The sequence below is a fragment of the Gastrolobium bilobum genome, unplaced genomic scaffold, assembly GCF_033153095.1.
Source record: "Gastrolobium bilobum isolate Gb01-03AN ecotype WA unplaced genomic scaffold, APGP_CSIRO_Gbil_v1 utg63717, whole genome shotgun sequence".
Taxonomy (NCBI): Eukaryota; Viridiplantae; Streptophyta; class Magnoliopsida; order Fabales; family Fabaceae; genus Gastrolobium; species Gastrolobium bilobum.
Window position 1 is genome coordinate 10,524 of NW_026899875.1, and position 19,702 is coordinate 30,225.

The following is a 19,702-nucleotide window of genomic DNA, read 5'->3' on the forward strand; positions in this document are numbered from 1 at the left end:
ATTTAATTTTTGTAAGGGTTTTCGACGGAATTTGTTTTCCATCGAAAATTTTCGATGGAATCTGATTTCCGTCGAAAAATTCATAAATATAATTTTTTTGGTGATTTATTTTTTTATAACATTTTTTACGGAATTCAATTTCCTTCAAATATTTTTGACGAAATTTGATTTCCGAAAGTTCATAATTATAATTTCTTTTTTGATTTAATTTATATAAGGGTTTTCGACGAAATTCATTTTTCGTCAAAAAACTTTGACGGAATCTGATTTTCGTCGAAATTTCATAAATATAGTTTCTTTTATGATTTATTTTTTCATAATATTTTCGACGGAATTCATGTTCAGTCGGTAATTTTCGACATAATCTATTTTTCGTCAAAAATTTTGGCCAGAATACATTTTTCGTCAAAATTCCCGTGGTTAATTTTGACGGAATTTTTTTCGTCGAAAAATGAGACTTTTCTAATAATGTACTTGTTAATGAAATTATTCATATGCTCAGAAGTTCAAAAGTCCAATAGCCAAGAGAGTGTTGAATAATGGTTTCTACTTTCTAGGAATCGAGTTAGTAATTTTATCTACGGAAACAATGGATAAAGACAACTGGCAAGGGGTAGTTCGGGTGGAAAGTGCAAATCAGAAATGTATATGTGAACAAGAAGGGGATAGAGTAAACTCAGGATTCTAAAGATTAACTTGTGCATAATAAATTAACTATGTATTCCGTTATAAAATACTGTTCAAGTCGTGATATGTTGTGTTCCATATTTTGTAACATTTTTCGATACTCAAATGTGCATTGAAAAGATTCAAAGATTGTGTTGTATTGCATTTTTAATTCCACCTATTAGATAATATAAATATTTGAAATATCTTATATTTCTTTGCAAATTTAATAAATATTATAAATTTAACTTTATTTTTTTATTAAATTATTAAATATTAAGTATATTATACACTATATATAGGGGTGATAAACGAACCAAAGGCTTTTGGCTCGGCTCGTGAAGGCTTGAGCTTACATGTCTAAAATTGGTTGTTAGAACCAGGCTTGGACTTGTATAAAAGCTCGTTTAATAAAAAGGCCTCAGGTCCCGATTCAAAAGTTCGGCCTTAGATCCTCTCGGGCTGTCATAGTATATTAATTTTTATTTTTATTATATTTTTTATACTACTTTTAGTAGCCCTCTCTCTCTCATCAATCTATTTTATCCCATTTTATTGGTTAAACAGACTTTTTGAAGATTTTGTTTTATATTATGCTATTTAAATGTACATTGAATTTATGAATATTTATGGAATTACTTGTACGGTTGATTGTATATTCTATTTGGATAAATTTTGTTATCTTATTTTTTTTAAACAGGTTAACCAGTTAACTAAGCTTTTACTTTTTGTAAATAAGTCAGGCCATAGGTTGATAATTATATTTATAACAGGTAACATGTTTGGGTCAGGCTGACACATTTAAACACAGGCTTAGTCTTTCAAGATCAAAGTTCGACTTGACTCGACCCGTTAAAACTCCTAACTATATAAATTAAAAATATTATTTAATGTCAAAACATATTCTAACATATTTAAATTTGATATTTTAAAAATTAACGTATCAATATCGTATCGTATCTGATTTCTACTCCGTAGGCATATATTGTTTCGGCCTTTTATCAAACCCAACGGCAATTGAGTGGAGTGTGAGACCATTTAGAGCAAACATTCTGCAAATCATGAGTGTAATGGTCATATCCAAGTGATCATGGGATGCAATCCCATTACCTAGGCTGGGGTACAATGTCCGGCGTACCGACTTGAATGCTTACAACTTCTCCAATCACGGTACCTGAGTGCCAAGTACTCCCAAAACTCATCTCGGTGGTCATCCAGGAGCTAACTCCGAAATAAAAAGAAATAAAAAAACATTGCGGTTTGCCTATTCGAAAGGTTCGGGGAGTGATATTCTTAAGAAAAAAATATCATATAATTATATTATTTAATCACAATTATTTATAGTGATGAGATAAAAAAGAGAAAAATATATAATTTTTAAATGAATGATTATATCCGCCATAGCCAAGCCAAGGCACCTGCTTGTTTTTTTTTACTTATTATAAAGCCGGCAAAACGGGCTCGGCTTGGTGGGCCAACCCGCCCCATCAGCTAAACGCGGCGGGGCGGGTAGAGTTTTTCAACCCATCTCAAAAGCGGGGCGGGCTCTTTTTTTGGCGGGTTGATGGCGGGCATAGGCGGGCCGAGGCGGGTCAGTGTAAAATAGGCTAGGGCTGGCGGGCCAACCCGCCAAACGGGGCGGCGCGGGCTGACTCTTTTTTTGGCGGGTTGATGGCGGGGGGGCGGGGCGCCCACTTTGCCACCTCTAACTTATTATATAATTAATTATAATTAACTAAGGAAAAAATTATAATTTGGCATCACCTAATTAAATAGAAAATCAAATATTCAATACAAAGTAACAACAAACCATCCGAGTGCAAACAAATAATAAAGAACATGTATAATATGGTTATTTTTATGTTTTGCCTTTTTTTATTTTTGATCTTGTATATTTGTTTTTCCTACTGCTTTATTGTAATCAGTTATGTTATTTATTTTTACTCTTATTATTTAAAAAAAGAAAGACTTCTAAACTTAATCACAAAAATGATTAGTTAACCTATTTCAAAACTTGGGCCCTTCTAAACCAAATAAACACATTTTAAAGTAGGAAAAAGGGTTTGTCCTTTTAAAGGACATGAGGTTGTATCCTTTTAATTTTTGACGCTATATCTTACTGATAAAACATAGTTATAATATGAAAAATAATTTTTTTTCACTATTTTCTCAGTTACTTCAACTGACTTGGAGAGAGAGAAAAAATAATTTTTCGTATTATAATTATGTCTTACCGGTAAGACATAATGTTAAAAACTAAAATGACACAATTTATGTCCTTTAAGAGGACAAACACTTAACCCTTGAAAGTAACAATCATGAAACCAAATGAATAACAGGATTATAATTATGGAATACGAAGGTACATTGAACTATTGTATTTTGGATTATTGCACACACAAAGAATAGTCAAAAACCTAATTCCAAAATGTGAGAATTTTTCATCGTGTTTATGGCTGTTGCAAACAAGTGCAATGTTCTCTAACGTGAGATATTAAAAATTTAAGGAATAAAGATAATGAAAGAGGAGACGAAGGACAACGCTTATCATACATATAATTATTATATTTGTGTGTTTTCATATCCTTAGGATAATGTTTGGTTCATTACTTATTATATTGTGGGAGGAAAGTGAAACTCTTATGTTTGAAATGTTTACCCAAAAAGTTAATGTATTTTTATATGTTTACTTTGATATATAATCAACGATAATTGTTCATTTGAATTTTCAATATCATGTGGCATTATTTAGTACATAATTTAGATAATTATATTAGAATTTATAGTAAATTATTTTCTGATAAATTTGTGACTAATTATCATACATATTTTGATATGTCAAAATTTTTGACACCACTTAAATTTTTGGATCGACTCCACCACTAGATTATAATCAAATAATATAGAAAATTACTTTTCTTGTGTTACATAAAAAAAATTATCTCCTACACTCATATTTTTCAAATGGGTCCCACAAGATTTTTTTTCTATAGGCTTCAATTTTTTTCTCTCTCATAATTATTGTTTGAGCATGACATAATACTTCTTTTATGCAACATAAGAGAAATATTACTCAATAATATAATCAAATAACCACTTTTTCAATTAGAAATATATTCCCTCTACTCTACACCGACTATAAAAAGGACAAGTTAGCGTTCCTTTTATTTTACTTTATAGAGGGAACAGAACAGGATTTCTTGCAAGACCTGCATTCTCTACTTCTGTTAAGTAGGTGATCTGTTACACCTGGAAACCACCACATTAATAATAAAAAGTACCCCCCAAATCTAACACTGACAACCCAACTCGCATCCCACCGACATCTTCTCCATAACGCAACGTTGCAAACGCGGAACGTGACAACATCGTTGTGCCAAGATTGTTATCTTGGTCTTATATCTTCCGGAGATGTATATCTCTGATTTTAATATATCTTATTTTAGTAAGATTATAAGTCATAATTATGATAATAAAAATAGAGAAGATGAAATTTGATTATAATTAATGGATATTCGTTAAACAGAAATTAGAAAATAATCATTTCAATTCTAATATAATTTTTATTACTAAGAAAATATAATTTGAATAAATTTTATATTCCATTCTTCTATTAATATTAATAATTATTATTAATATTTTTATTCTATATTTTACATTCTTTCTAAATTAAAACTATGTGTTTTTTCTATTATATATAAATATATATATATATTATAAAAAATATTAGTTATTTTAAATCACATAAATTTATATCATTTTAAGTTAAATTACTGTGTTTTGCTAATTTTTATCTTATCTCTCTTCTAAAAAATTAGGAGTAAAGAGATAAAAAAAGTACTGTGAAGGAGAAAGAAAGTAATATATAATAATTTCATTTAAAATGACATAAAATTATGTATTTTAAAATAATAAATATTTTTCTCGTATTTTATTAATCTATTAATACTCCATAAATAGTAAGTCTATAAACATAAATAATATTTTTATCGATATTAATAATATTTATAGAATATTTACCATATAATACGACAGGGAAGATCTATTACCATCTTTTCGTCTTGTAAAATTAAAACTTGAGTTCGATTCTAAAATAATTTATCAATGAAAAATATATTTACCTTGAAAGACATATAAACTTGAGTTTGAAAGATTCCTCAATATCATTTCATTGTATTTATTTATAATTTACAAAATTACAATCATTAATTATAAAAATTAAAAATTAAAAATCCTATTATTAAGAAAAATATGAATCAAATCCTCACTGGTTATATAATTCAAATCCACAAACAAAAAGAGATATACATATCTTCTTCTTTTTTATTGAAATCAATATTTTTTCTAACTTTACATGAAAATGAATCTTTCTTTATTTAAACTTTAAAAAAATAAAATAAATAATAATAGTAACTAACATTGAACGTTCTTCCGATCTGTATTCCCCATGAGACAACAAAACACAAACACAAATTCAATATTCTTCGCCATTCTTGTTTCTCCACAACCCTTTTTCATTCCCCTTCCCCTTCCCCCAACAATATAACACTTTCTCTCTTTCTCTCTTTCTCTCTCTCTCTTTCTGTTGCTTTTTTCTTTTTTCCTTTCTCATAATTCCCTCCTTTGCATCTCATAATCCCAACAACACTCATCTCCAACCGCCACCTCTCATTGGTTTGAGCGATGGCGCCCCGTCTCTTGTCCTGCTTCCGCAGCAAGGGCAGCCCCGGCAGCGACGCCGCCGTCGAGAGGCACGTGACGGCGGACCTGACGGCGGAAGAGCAGAAACGCGGGGGACCCGTGCTGGTGGAGATGTTCTCGTCGCAGGGATGCGCGACGTCGCTGGCGGCGGAGCTGGTGCTGTCAAGGCTGGGGAGGGGTGATTTTGAGCTGGAGGTGCCGGTGGTGGTGCTGGCATTCCACGTGGACTATTGGGATTACATGGGCTGGAAGGACCCATTTGGGTCGAGCCAATGGACCGTTAGGCAAAAGGCCTACGTTGAAGCCCTTGGGCTTGACACAATGTTCACGCCCCAGGTTGTGGTTCAGGGTAAGGCCCATTGTATTGGAAATGACGAGAATGCCCTCATCGATGCCATCACCAACGCTTCTAGATTCCCTGCTCCAACCTTCCAGGTTACCATTATTATTTTTTATTATTATTTTATTTTTTTTGTGCTTGCCCTTTTGTGTGGTTTAATCATTAGGAACATTTGTGGGAATCAATTATCTCATGTTAAAATTTAAAATATGTGAAAATTTTGTTAGGTTTTTATTAAAATTTGTGAATATTTATAAAGAGAAAGATATAAAATTTTCGACTGCACAAGAGAACGATAACTTTACCCTTTAGAGGATGTTTGGTATAAGTATTTTGATTGGAATAATGGGAAAGTGGGGTTGGGTTTATTTTTTTACCGTGTTTGATATCAGAAAACATAAGAAATTCCTAAGCAAATAATTTCCTCAGCATTTAAGTTTGTAACTACAGACTGTAAAAAAAAATCCCTCCCCTGCACATGATATTTTTTTTTCCCTTAAGTTCAGATTCTGATTTTTACGTTTTGGGACCAAAATGCCCTCTTGTTTCAAGAATGACATACAATATTTTCAAAAAATGATAGGGTAATTTGGAAAATTCAATTTACATTTCCATCAATATTTTACGATCAACCAAATATAGCATTAGTTAAATTAACCTAATTTTTTCGGCAATATTTTGAGCTATCAAACACCTTTTTGTTACTTTTTCGATAAAAATATTTTCCTACCATATTCCTATAAATCTTTTTTTTCCGATAAAAAAAATATCTCTAGTACCAAACGCAGTTAATGTGAGATTCTAATAATCAAGTTTCAAATTCACTCATCAATCATCATGTCCTATAAGTTTTATGGATCTAATGTAAAGTTAGCATTGGTAGCTAAGATAAAAGGGAATTTAAGCTTCAAATTACGGTGACGAAATCTCAATAAATTAAAATATTTTTTTATTCATTTCCAAGAACGTTTTCGGTAATATTTTTGTTTGTGTACATGTGCATGTGTGTGAGAGTTGAAATCTCTGTTAATGTTCTATTCTATAGATAGATCATATACTTTTAACAGAACTGAAACAATTACTTTAAGAGGAAATTTTTTAATTGAAGTTAATGAAGGGAAAAATTAATAGTGTTGTTCTATGCTCTCCGAGATCCCATTGTTTTACTAATATGGATGTCTATGCTTTACAGTTTACACCATTTTATGCTTTTTACTTTGATGAAGTTCGATTGTTAAAGCAGAAAGTTAGTAAACTGCTCTTAATTTCTATTATACCATAAAGTTAGATTTGGCAGGAAGGTTAGTTTCGCAGGAAGGTTAGTTTGGCCAAAAACAAAAGGAAGGAATCTTGGTGGAACAAAGAATTCCCAGCTTTATTATGAGTTGATTATAGGGTTTTTTTTTTTTTTTTTAATGTTTATGTTTATATACTTTTCTTTATTGTTGATTAGGCGAAGCATGTAGATTTTTAAGGGCCAAAAGTTTCATATTGATGTGATCTAAAATTTTCATTTTGTTTTTTCTAACGATAAAAGTAGTAATAATAATAATAATAAGGCATCCCTAAAGAAAATAATATTTGTAGCTTAAAAGCCACAACATCACTTGAGTCTAAAGTAAACTAGAACACTTTTTGTTATCAAAAAAAAAAAAACTAGAACACTTTTAGCCTGAGATCCAAAACAGACGTTCACATTTTATTTTTTTCTTTTGACACACACTTCTTTAATTCGGTTCGTTAAATCTATATTGGGGGTGGTTCTCCCAACATCATTCTCTCCATTCCCAATTCGAACGTGTGTGATTTTCAGTTACAATGGCACCATCCCACCCAACAACCCCAAGTGGGAGGAGGCCTATTGCTCACCTAATGCGAATTAAAGTGTTTTATTTTATGGGTTCAGGAAGTTATTTTGTTCTTTTTATTACCTTCCTTTTAATAGGAGTTGGATCAAAGGCATACATTTGCTTGTTTCTAGCCTTGAGTGATGTTATGCATGCCAACACCAATCATGTTTATGAAGAAGATATGTGTGTGTACAAGAAGTTTGTTTGTTTTTTTTTTAAAGACTAATTTTGTTAATCAAGCAAACTTGTGTCCAAGCAGGCAACTTTCTCAAGGCCTACACCAGATTCTTTGCAAGTGTCTCTAACAGGAGCATTGAGGACCAAGGTGGAAAATCATGGTGCCAATGTCATGGTAGCATTATATGAAAGTGGTTTGGTTACTGACTGTCCTAGAGGGGAGAACAAAGGGCGTGTTCTATCCAATGACTATGTTGTTAGAAAGCTTGAAAAGCTCTGCACTGTCAAAGATGTCTCTGCCAAGAAGACAGTAACAGGAACTGTTAATTTTTCCTTGTGGGAAGGATTTAACAGCAGCAAATGTGGTGTGGCTGTCTTTGTTCAGAGCAGCTCTCACCAGATTTTTGGTTCAATGAGTTTTCAGCTGCCGGATGATATATGATATTCATTCCTTAGTTTTATTTGTTCTGCATACTATCACATTCAGGTTCATTGTTATTTGTTAGGCTATATGTAAATAATTTGTTCTGGTTAAGGACAATGTTGGTTTCATTTTTCTTTATCTCTTTATTTTTTTACCCTTTGTGCTTTGTCCTTCTTTACTATTGATTCTATTATTACGAGATGGAGAGAAAAATTTAAAACTGTGGCGTGCACTATTTTATTATTTGGATTTGGGGCTTGGCTCTGACGTTGAATAAGTTGCCTTCTATCTAATTGTTGTTGCTATATTCGATTGTATTATTACTCATTTGACAATTCCGCTAGCATGTTGCAATGGCAACTTTTTGCATTGCTTCTTCTCCATCTGTTCCATCCACATTCGATCTATTTTATAGTTGCCTAAAGACACGTTTTGTTTAATTAACATAGAGTTTTATTAATCTATTGTTACGGTAGAGAAATAACTTCTCTTTCCTGTAACAGAAGAAAAATATTTCTCATTAACATATTATGTTGTCAATATTTTTTTGCACAACTCTATTAACAGGAATAAGAGCGTGTTTGGATTGGATTCTAAAAAAAGTTATTTTTATACTCTGCTTATTTTAAAAGTTCTTTTTATAGAAGTTAAGACTATTTAAATTTTTTAAAAAATTATTTTTTGAAAAAAAAAAATTTGGCTTTTGACTTTTGCTTTTTTTGAGAAGCTAAAATTTTTAGCTTCTGAGAAAAGTAGATTTTTGGCTTTTTTATGACTTATGCTTTTTTTAAAAGCAGCATCCAAATGCACTTTAAAATAAAAGTGCTTTTTTTTAAGAAAAAAAGTAACTTCTGACTGAAAAAAAGCTCATCCAAACGGACCCTAAACCACCCCCTTTTGTCCTTTTTATTTTCATTTAAAACTCATCAATTTCATCCCTAGACCACTAATTCAAAGAAAAAAAAGCCTCAAGACAAAACCAACTGTGCATTTGTATCAAGATATGATGCTATGTCAGCAAATGATGTATCATTTGTAATTGTGTTAGCGATTAGAACGGATTCGGTGTGTTAAGAGAAAAATTTAGGACCATAATCAAATATAATAATGGGAAAAAAGTACAAAACTTAATAGTTAAAGAGAGAAAGGCATATTTTAAATTGAATTTAATTAGTTAAACAATTTTTGTTTATGGTACGAAATCAAATGAACTATGAACATGAATATTTGTTTGGCTGGCGGAATCATTGGGTTTTCTGCACAAGGAACAAAACCTACGAGGATTTGAGGATATCACTTACAATAATACCTCCACTTCCCAAAACCTGAGCTAAGGTATGTGTAACTTCAATCACCAGAAATAAACCCCACCAGATCCGCAGCTTGTTTCAGTTGTAACTTCATTCGCACGTTTATTCTTGAAAGGAAAAATGGATTTTGTTATAATCAAAATGTACTCAAACCCAAAAGCCCTGTACACTATAATTAAGAGTAAGGAAAATTATATCAAGAAAACCAAATATTTCACTGCTTTTCCCTTTAATTCCTACCATTGTTGCCTTTTTACTACCACACATTGAGCAATGCTACTCCTCTGTACACTAACTTATATGAGCTATATCAATTCCATCAGGATATTTGAATGTATCAGCTGCCCCAAACTTGCGACGCTCTTCCCAATTTTCCGATGATTCTTCATCACTATTTTCTTCTTCTTCCTGGTCTGTGGTGGGTGAGGAGGGATCATGCACACTTTTAGAACGGCATAATGGAGTTGCAAGCATGCTCACTTGACCATGGTGAGATATCTCAACAACAATTGTGTCATCATATTTTGGGAGGGGTTGTTTCCATGGTTCTCCATCAATTCTCATATATGTACAGTCAGCTGCACCCTTATGGAACTCAAAACGGATTTTACTTGCCTGCATGACCATTGGAGCATAGAAACCAAAGTTTGAGCCAAAAGAAGAAAATAGCTTCTAACAAATGGTCATATCATTGGTTATACATTTCATATTATCTACAGAAAAATCCAATGCTAAACCCTAAACCTATATCTATTTTAGACTGAAGTTTGACCTCATCTCAACAGTTAATTTTCGTCAATGTAACGAAAGTAATTCATTGAGCATTACTAATTAATTAACGAGTGTAACTCAATAAATTACAACCATCAAATTGACTGAAATCAACTGTTTAGATGATGTGTCAAACTTCCAGTGTTGAAGTCATATATATATATATATATAAACAATAATAATAAATATTGGTATGATCACAAAACCGATATGTCCTACCTGTGCCAAACGAGTCCCGTGCCCATTTGGTGCGAGCAAAACAAGACCATGCCAAGCATCTCTAAAACCGACTACCTCAAATAGGCCATCATCCACAAAGGGAAGAGTCAGGTCCCTCTGAAAGGCAAAATTATATAAATATCCAGTCAAACCTATATCTGTCTAAGTTCTTAAAATAATATGCATCCCAAGCGGTACTTGGAACATCGACAAAAGGGAGAGATGAAATTCGACACTTACATAAATTGATTTCTTTCTATTAGGTTTTCCCCAAGGATTGAGTCCACCGGAAAAGCTGGGTAAGTTTAGGCAAACTATTGACCGTATGCTGTATATGAAGGTCAAACGTCTCAGTTATACAATAAGTACGAGGATCAATTGAATCATCATGAAAAATCATCACTAGGAATATATCTACATATATTGTAATTTACGTAATAAACTGAAATTATACCAGGGTTACAGGTCCTATTTACTTTCTTCTTTTCCATCATTTTCCTACATCTTTATGTTGCTTTATTTTCCCAGACATACTATAAATCTTTATATTCTACTAACAACAAAATGCTCAACATGGAATAGATATTTTCAGATCATGGCTGGTAAATCTAACTAGAAAAACCTAAGGAAACCGAAGTTTCCTAATGTATAAAATCTCAAGGATTGCACAATCAAACTAAATTGATTCAAAAGAAGAGCACACATACATACTCAGCCATCAAGATATCTGATTTCCGTAGAAGTACCAATAAGTTTCAATTATGCTTAATAGTATACAATATATTTATTGGATTTGTCCTATTGCAAGATGCTTCACAAAAATATATACTGAGATAATCCATGATTCCATGGTACCTGCGAGGTATGTGGAGGTCTTCCCACTGACCTTGCTTTTTCATTATCTTAACCTTTGTCAGCTGAGCAATATTCCTATGTTAAGATTTAAACATTCTGAATTAGATTTACACTGATAGAAGGCAAAACACCACATAATTCAGAAAGTAATACAAAGAAAATTAGAAATATCCCAACAGAAAATAGCATTTATTGTTTGCAACTTCAATCTGACTCCTGAGACATTATAAGCAGTGTATCACCATTACACCATAATATCATGTACAGGGATTCCTGTCTCAGTTTAGCTTCAAAGAATAATAATTAGTAAGTAAATATTTGACAGAATGTTCGCGTTTAGCATTGTTTTCAATTTCTTATATTCTATGGTGATAGGCTCATCTGGTACAGCAAACTTAAATGGATAAAAGAAAAGGAAATTTCATGCTGGATCAACATTATCACTTCTTAAAAATTTAGTTGCTCATTGTATCCTTTCACAACAACAATGGCGAGTGTGCAAAAAAGGCCATCAGTACACAGCATGTGAAAAAAACCAAGTTTCTTACACCAAATACATCTCAGCATTTCCAGTGGAACGGTTTGGACTGAGAAGAATAGACGCAATCCAAACTCAATAAAATACTATTATATGTTTTTTCCATATAGAAATTGTCCCTATTTTCTGCAAGAATGAACTCAAAAGTACTATAAATTGGTAGGTATATAATAACCAACCGTGAAGAAGATTGAAACAGGGAAGCTAAGAACCATCCTTGTGTACATCCAAGCTTCAGATAGGCACTCTGGTTACCAAAAGAAAGGCATGATGAAAAGGTCAACTATTGACAATAGTGCGATAAAAACAAGCAATTCAACCCTATCTTACTCCAAATATAACGGAATACAAAATTAATGGTAAAAACTAAATGATTCACCCCTGACTTGTAACAAATAAACCCCATATTGCATCAAAATCTAAAGATATATGGAATTCATCAAATGAGAAGTAACTGGTTTAAAGTACTGTAAGAAATCCACAAATTATTCAGCCACATGATAATTGAAATTTGTCTTGAATGAATAAATTCCAGGACATTTATTCAAACTAGACTGAAGTAACTGATAACTGAACTTTTCAAGTAACTTCAGATACAGAATATTTTGTCCATGGCTATCAGATAACGTATGCTCAACTAATTTCTAAACAACCAGGCAAGAAAAAAGCTATTGCCTATTAGATATAAAGATTATTCATGAACAGAAAGCCATTTTGTATTATCAGAAAAATGTTTTGTCCTTGCTTTTGGCTATAATAACTTCCAAATATCTTGTTATAGCTTCAACATATGATATGTTATATGAGAGGAATTTGGTACCTGATTATATAACTGGTTTTTAAACTTTTCTGGATGTAACTTCCTCTCAGAATGAAATGCATACGATACTTGGGCATCCATTCCTGCATTGAACACACACATTTTATGGCATACTTGCTGGTTGCACTAATCTAATAGCAAGATTTTTATTTAGTCCTTCTTCCTCAAACCTCATCTTGTCCCAGGGTCAACGCAATCGTTACCAAACTTCTGCAATTCAGACCTCTTTTCCCAATGTGTACAATATCAACCAACCCATACACAAACAATTTTAAGAAAGGTTTGATTTTCTTACCCATGCTAAAATAGTTCCAAAATCCCCCACGGTAAGTGTGATAACCTTCCTGAGAACAGACAGCAATTCACTGATAAGCATGAATGGAATGCCAACATTCCTAAGTAAATGAAAATATCAAGGACTTGCAAACAAGAAATGATAAAGAAAAAAAACTCGACACTGCATTTTCCTGATTCTGTTTAGAATCACTTTCACTTTTCCTACATCATAAAAACAACTTCTCTAATTATGGTTTTCTAATAATCAAGAAATATCAATTTCTGGTTACTTCTTTTATATTGATGTGATTCGCAGATAATCATTAAAATCATATGTCTATCTCATTAAGCTCTTCTGTTTGTATATTTAAGACATTCCCTAAAATTTCTATGAATGTCTACAAAAGATTTTGCGGTGTCCAAATCAGGAATGACAATTCTTTGATGGTGAATCAGAAGTCATATTCCTGAGAAAGACCAGAAATTTCAAACTAATCTTTTGGGAAACAGAAGTTAACACAAATTAATAATGGAAAAGATTAACTTATTTTCAGTAGAGACTATTGCTTCAAACAACTTCACAAGCATTTTTTATTTTTCTTAATCTTCTTCATGTCATTTCCAATAACAGCAATAAATATCTGTAAAAGAAGTTTTATTAAAACAAATAATTATGCACAGACATCAACAAATAAAAAGAAAAATATATGCTCACCAAAATATATATATATATATATAAATCTCACCAAGTTTAGTTTATCTGTTGAAGAGACACGCTGAAATGCATGCATAGCATGAGGCAGATCAAGGGGTGCAATAGGGTCACACGAACCTTCTTTAGGAGCCCTCATTCTCATTATAATATGCCAGCTGAAAAACATTTTCATCCTTTAGAAATAAAATTTCAGCAGAAAGTCAAAGAAATTTATCAGTTGCAAAATAACTAACAAAAGATTCCTACTATGTTATATTCTTTATCTTTGTACATGCATCATGTTCCTATTTGGAAATATTTAGAAATACCAGACATAGAGGAAAAGGGAATAGCAGATATGTTAGCAACTCTATTTCATTGGACTAAAAAATCTCATTGATGGGCAACAACAAGTAAACAAGGTTAGTGGATACAAAAATTGATATTACTCAAATTTAGAAAACTGACCAAAGATGTGGCCTTAAGAACTAAATTAGTATACCAATTGCATAACAAACCCAAGACATGATGCCTCTTATCCACATGATAAAAATATTCTGTTCAGTCCTATGTTATTCTGAAAGAAATCTAGAATGCTACACCAGGCAAAAAGTCTTAGATTTGTTTATATTAATGCATATCAGATCCTAAAAACTTAATGACGCATGGGTATATAACATAAGGGAAGACGGGAAGGAAAATATTTTGAATAAGAAACATTACCCTATTACACATGCAACAGTAGAACAAGATGTGAGTAAACAACCCAAATTAATTTAAGCAACTTATGTTAAAATGCTTCAAGCCTATTATCTATTACCAGACAAATAATTGTCTCTCACATGTCTCAAGACACATTTCTTACAATTGGATGCAACTTATGTAGCCATCACATTTCTGAACTGTTAAAGCAAAGTTCCACTGATGTTTATAACTATGATACATAAAACTTGTTTTCATTTTTGTGCATACATGAGAGGTTTCACTAATCTTGAAAATTCAAATAATGAATTAATGTTTCTCATGTTATAGACACACATAAAAATGTGTGGGGCCATGTGAAAAGAAGAGAGAGAAAAAGAATATATAGGTCCCACACACTTTTTTTTTTTTTTGATAACATAGGTCCCACACACTTTATATGTGTGTAGGAGATAAAATTATCTCATATTATAACATGAGAAACACTGATCCCTTCAAATAAAATGGCAGAAAATGGAAATACCTGTCTATTTTCATTTCTTTTGCATCTCTTACTTGATTCAGGAACCACGCCACTGATTGGAGGTCTGTGGCTGGATTTTTCTTTCCCTGTGAATGAAATAAAGCATACTGAGCACATAATATAAGACTCGTGCACTGCTTCCAGCACAGAGTAAAAACCTTACATTTGACCATGACTAAATAGGAATATAACTCCTTACACAAGAGCTTGTTTTAAAAATTCCAAGAAAAAACAACCAGACATATTTTTTGTACCATAGTAATCAAAATTATCTGCTTCACGCATCAAAAACTAGAATTTGATTACTATGGTTCATATTAGAAAATGACCATAAAAATGTAAACAAAATGATTATTACTGATCCAAGTGATCATGATTTTCTTATTTTTCAGCGAATTATGCGTAAAATAAAAAGCCAAATAAAATACCCATCCAAATGCAAAGGGGAGATTATTTCCCGTCCCCAATGGCACTGTCGCAATTGGTGGTGGCTGAGGTAATTTAAGGTCAGATACCACTCCAAGAAGCCAGCTAGCAGTACCATCTCCACCTGCAACCTGATTTCCAGTGAATATATTAATATTAATAATAATAATAATAGTAGATTATTAGAAACTACTTGAATCTTGTTTAATGCACTTGCACATGGTGTAGGAACCAAAAAGTGTATCAGAATTGGAAAGAACAGATTAGCGATATCAACATACAATTATTCTCAATCTATTCTGAATTTCAGCAGCGAAACTATCTCCATTGTGCTTGAGCTTTTCTAAAGTAGCATAAAGCTGATGCAGCACCTTATCAGGAGCTTTTTCTCCCAAATCAAAAACCTGTTTAGAAAATAAATTGCCTTGAAATCAATCTAATTGCAGAAAATGAGAAAAAAGGGAGGTTTTTGTGCCATCCAAATAGCGTGCGACCCATTTGCAAAACAAAAAACCTCGTACCTGGTTTTTGTTAAGGAGTGAAGTATAGGTAACAAGAAGCTCCCCTCCAAGCTGGCCACCACTTTTGGTGTTTATAAACACAATCACAGGACATGAAGGTATATGGGAAACATTTGTGATCTCAGTTCCTGGCACAAGTATATAATCCGGAATGGAGAATTCTTTCAAGCTTCTAATGTAACTATCATCTCCCATTCCTATTTCCCTTCTGCATAATTTCGTCCACAAAAACCCATCAAAATTTCAATTCAAGTGTCCTAAACATAAATTTTCAAGTCAAAAACAGCTTTCCTCACAGCACACCAGTTAAATATTAAAAATAATTATAAAAAAAAAAACGATAAATGAAAGGCGCGTCTGATTCTTTTTTTTTTCTTCATATTTTTTACAGAATAAAAATAAAAAGAGTGTGTAGAGAATGTATGAAAATTTTAAAAAAAATAATAATTAAAATGTATTTTTTATTTTTTTATTCTTAAAATAAACTACGTAGAATAAGTTCTGACAATGAAATAAAAACAGATAACCATGTTTTGTTTTGTGACAGAAAATCGTTTTTTAAGGAAAAAAAAACACGGTAATGACGATCCACCTCCAACAACTATCTCTGGCCACCATTTCCCCATAACAACACGAAAATTTGTTACGCGTGTTCATTGGTTCTGGCTGTTTTCACTTTCCACCAACTTTGGTGAACAATGAAGCCAAGCAAAATGAAAAACCTTTCAAAAAGTTCTCATAAGAGAACTCATCATCATGAAACAAAACCAACAGTCCTCATTATTCACAGAATCAGATTCGTTCCAAAAAAAAAAGATATATTTAACCGGAACTTTCCAATCAGGGCTTTGCTCCCATAGTTCAAACAAGTATCACTCAATAGAAAGAAAAAAAAAAAGAAGAAAAAGAAGATGCTTTACCCTAACGGTACAGCTTACTGTAGAGATAGATATTCAGGAATTATCCAAAACAAACAGTGTTTCTAGCTTACGAAGCAACAGAAGATTCCTTAGAAAAAAAGCTCACAGAATGTGCGTTGAGAAGAGAAGAAAAAAGAGTTAATCGTGAAGTTTCGAATTTGCTGTTTTTTTCAAATGGTTTTGTAACGGAAATGATATTTCGAATTATATAGATATAGAGAGAGTTGGAGTTGCAGATACGGACACGAAGGTTTATTAAAGGCTTTAGCTTTGAATGTGATAGAGATAGAGAAAGACGAAGCTGTGATACGATGACCGCGAGGTTCTGCCACGTCACGCGATGCTTTAAGCTGTAAACGCTCGCGGCTGTGATACCATCTCAATGCTTTTATCGTTTTTTATGTTCGTTGGTCATCAGCGTGGACCCCGCACTTCAACGTACATACGTGACGTGGAAATTTCCGAGCTCAGGACACCATTTTTTCTATGTATATATACTTTTCTTCCGTTTTTAGTTTGAGAAATTTGAAATATTTAAAGTGAAAAAACTCTTATTTTAATAAGAATGTTATTCTTATTATTATTTTAGTCTAACTTGTCTTATTGTGTTATTATCATTGGATCAATTTGAATCAATAGTTAAAAAATAGAAAAAATTAATAGTCGTTGATTTCAAATTGATTTAACAATAAATAAACTAGTAATAAGAGTAGTAAGGATAAAATAACAATAAGTATAGTATATATCATTTAATGTAAGGATTTTATATTTCTTATGTAACATGAGATAAATCTTCTTATATCATAGAGATAAAAGTCATATTAGTAAAAGTCATGTGAGATTCATATTAGCACGAAAATCAAAAGAAGTGTAAAAAATTCTTTTCTTATATTACATAAAATATAGAGTAAATACATTTTTAGGTCTTGACAAAAAACACAGTTCCCATTTTAGTCCTTTACAAAAAATAATTAGTTTCGGGGTCCCTAACAAATTCAAAGTAGACTCATTTAGTTGAAATCGTGGTTCCTCACAAATTCAAAAAAGACCCATATTAACCCTTAAAAAGACTAAAATGGGTCCATTTTGAATTTGTTAGGGACTTCGAGACTAATTATTTTTTATAAAAGACTAAAGTGGGGACTGTTTTTTCGTTAGGGGCCCAAAAGAGTATTTATTCTAAAATATACAGAGCTTAATGTAATATTATAAAATACATTAAATAATATGATGCAATAAATTTCTTTTAATATTTTTGTTCTCGGAAAGATTTTGGAGTTGTTATCAGATATTGACTCTATTTTTTTATTCGAAATTTTTGGAGAAATTTTTTATTTCCGTCTTTTATTTGCCAATATTATATTGGAAAGTTCAAAGAAGGATAAATGTGAGTGGGTTTGTTGGGGAAACGCCCGCGTATGGCTGCTTAACTGCTTCAGCAACCAAAATAGGCATTTAATATTAATTTTGGAAGATTCTTTTGACACGCCACTCAGTGCATGTTAAAGTGATATATCGAATATTTAAGGGTTTTTGTAAATAAAAATAATATTATTATTATTTATACAGAGAGGAATCTTTTGACGTTAGAGTAAGACTTATAACTCTTAATTCTCATCTCAACCGTTGATTGTTGTCCATCTAACTGTTATTATTTATAATAATTAATTAATTAATTATTTCAAATAAATAATAATAGTTAGATAGACGAAAATCAAAAATTGAGATGAAGAGTAAGAGTTCTAAGTCTTAGTCAAAAGATCCCTCTCATTATTTATTATCTATCAATAACATTTATTTATACAAAAATATGAACAATTTATAACAATAGTAAATTTTAACTGAAGTTATTAGTTGCTATAGCCTTAAGAGTAGGGAAAAACTTCACCCACCAAATTACGCAATTAACTGTTATTCAGGTAAAGATATTTTACTAAAAATACAGACAGTTTCTAAGAAAACACTATTTGATACAATATACGTATAGTCTGTTTGGGCAATTTTTTTTACTTTAAAAGTTATTTTTTAAGTTTAGATAAAAAAAAACTTAAAATTCTTAAAAGTGAATTGGTGATTATATAAAAAATTTAATTTAAAAAATAATTTTGAAGCTAAGATTAAAAATAAGTTATTAAGTAAAATAATTTTCATAAATTTTTTTTCTAATTAAAATTATGTAAAGCATATTATAAATCTTTATTATTTAGTAAACATAAATATGATACGAAACAAAAACAAAAAATTAAGGATACCAAAAAAACAATATTTTAAAGATGAGATTTTAAATAAGAAAATAGATACAAGAATAAATAAAACTTTTTTTATTTGAAGAGAGTTTCATCGTACACTAACACGCATGATTACTATCGCCGGGATAATGAACATTTTGTCATATTTGGTCAAAAAAATATTTATCAGACTGTCACGCTAACAGTAAATTTTCCTAGAATGTCACGCGGCATAATTTCTACACTGTGCAGCGAAATATATTTACAAATATTTTGCTACACAGTGTAGCGAATTATGTCATGTCAGGCTGCACAGTCAGCAAAAATGACACGTGTCAAGCAGGCAGTAATTCGCTATACTGTGTAGCGAATTATGCTAGGATTATTGGCTGCTTGACACATGTCATTACTGCTGACTGTGCAGCCTGACATGGCATAATTCGCTACACTGTGTAGCGAATTATTTGCAAGCATATTTCACTGCACAGTGTAGCAAATTATGTCGCATGACATTATGAGAAAATTTACTGTTGATGTGGCAGTCTGATAAATATTTTGACCAGACGTGACAAAATGATCACTATTCCACTATCCACGCATCCATTGATAATTCACATTGAAAATTTTGCAAGAGAATCAGTCAAATAGCATATAGGAATGGATTTGGTCGTGCTTTTTCTTTTTCACATGTCTGCCTCAAGATTTGGAAATGAATATGGAGGCTAATTGTATGGACGGTTT

At 31.7% G+C, this 19,702-nt stretch overlaps 2 protein-coding genes across 2 annotated transcripts; one reads left to right on the forward strand and one right to left on the reverse strand.

Annotated features, from left to right (window-relative positions):
• Positions 1 to 5,091: 5,091 nt before the first annotated feature.
• Positions 5,092 to 8,382, forward strand: LOC133294065 (uncharacterized). The gene is made up of 2 exons (XM_061492718.1): positions 5,092 to 5,802; positions 7,817 to 8,382. The coding sequence occupies exons 1-2, from the start codon at positions 5,350 to 5,352 to the stop codon at positions 8,174 to 8,176; spliced, it is 813 nt and encodes a 270-aa protein (XP_061348702.1). The 5' UTR covers positions 5,092 to 5,349; the 3' UTR covers positions 8,177 to 8,382.
• A 1,006-nt stretch (positions 8,383 to 9,388) lies between these two features.
• Positions 9,389 to 16,877, reverse strand: LOC133294064 (diacylglycerol kinase 1-like). The gene is made up of 13 exons (XM_061492716.1): positions 16,734 to 16,877; positions 15,814 to 16,021; positions 15,574 to 15,696; positions 15,295 to 15,423; positions 14,867 to 14,952; positions 13,694 to 13,817; positions 12,967 to 13,015; positions 12,672 to 12,754; positions 12,031 to 12,098; positions 11,314 to 11,388; positions 10,699 to 10,786; positions 10,459 to 10,575; positions 9,389 to 10,083 (listed from the first exon to the last, which is right to left on the reverse strand). Exons 2-13 carry the CDS (start codon positions 16,006 to 16,008, stop codon positions 9,760 to 9,762), a joined length of 1,461 nt encoding a protein of 486 aa, XP_061348700.1. The 5' UTR covers positions 16,009 to 16,021; positions 16,734 to 16,877; the 3' UTR covers positions 9,389 to 9,759.
• Between the last annotated feature and the right edge of the window lie 2,825 nt (positions 16,878 to 19,702).

Bases quoted from the DNA above. Each gene is read 5' to 3' on its own strand.
- LOC133294065 (XM_061492718.1), top strand. From the start codon at position 5,350: ATGGCGCCCCGTCTCTTGTCCTGCTTCCGCAGCAAGGGCAGCCCCGGC. The intron at 5,803-7,816 runs GTTACCATTATT...GTGTCCAAGCAG, and splicing joins TCCCTGCTCCAACCTTCCAG to GCAACTTTCTCAAGGCCTAC.
- LOC133294064 (XM_061492716.1), bottom strand. From the start codon at position 16,008: ATGGGAGATGATAGTTACATTAGAAGCTTGAAAGAATTCTCCATTCCG. The intron at 13,818-14,866 runs GTATTTCCATTT...AATGTTTTTCAG, and splicing joins AAAGAAATGAAAATAGACAG to CTGGCATATTATAATGAGAA. The intron at 12,755-12,966 runs GTAAGAAAATCA...TGTTCAATGCAG, and splicing joins TTGGAACTATTTTAGCATGG to GAATGGATGCCCAAGTATCG.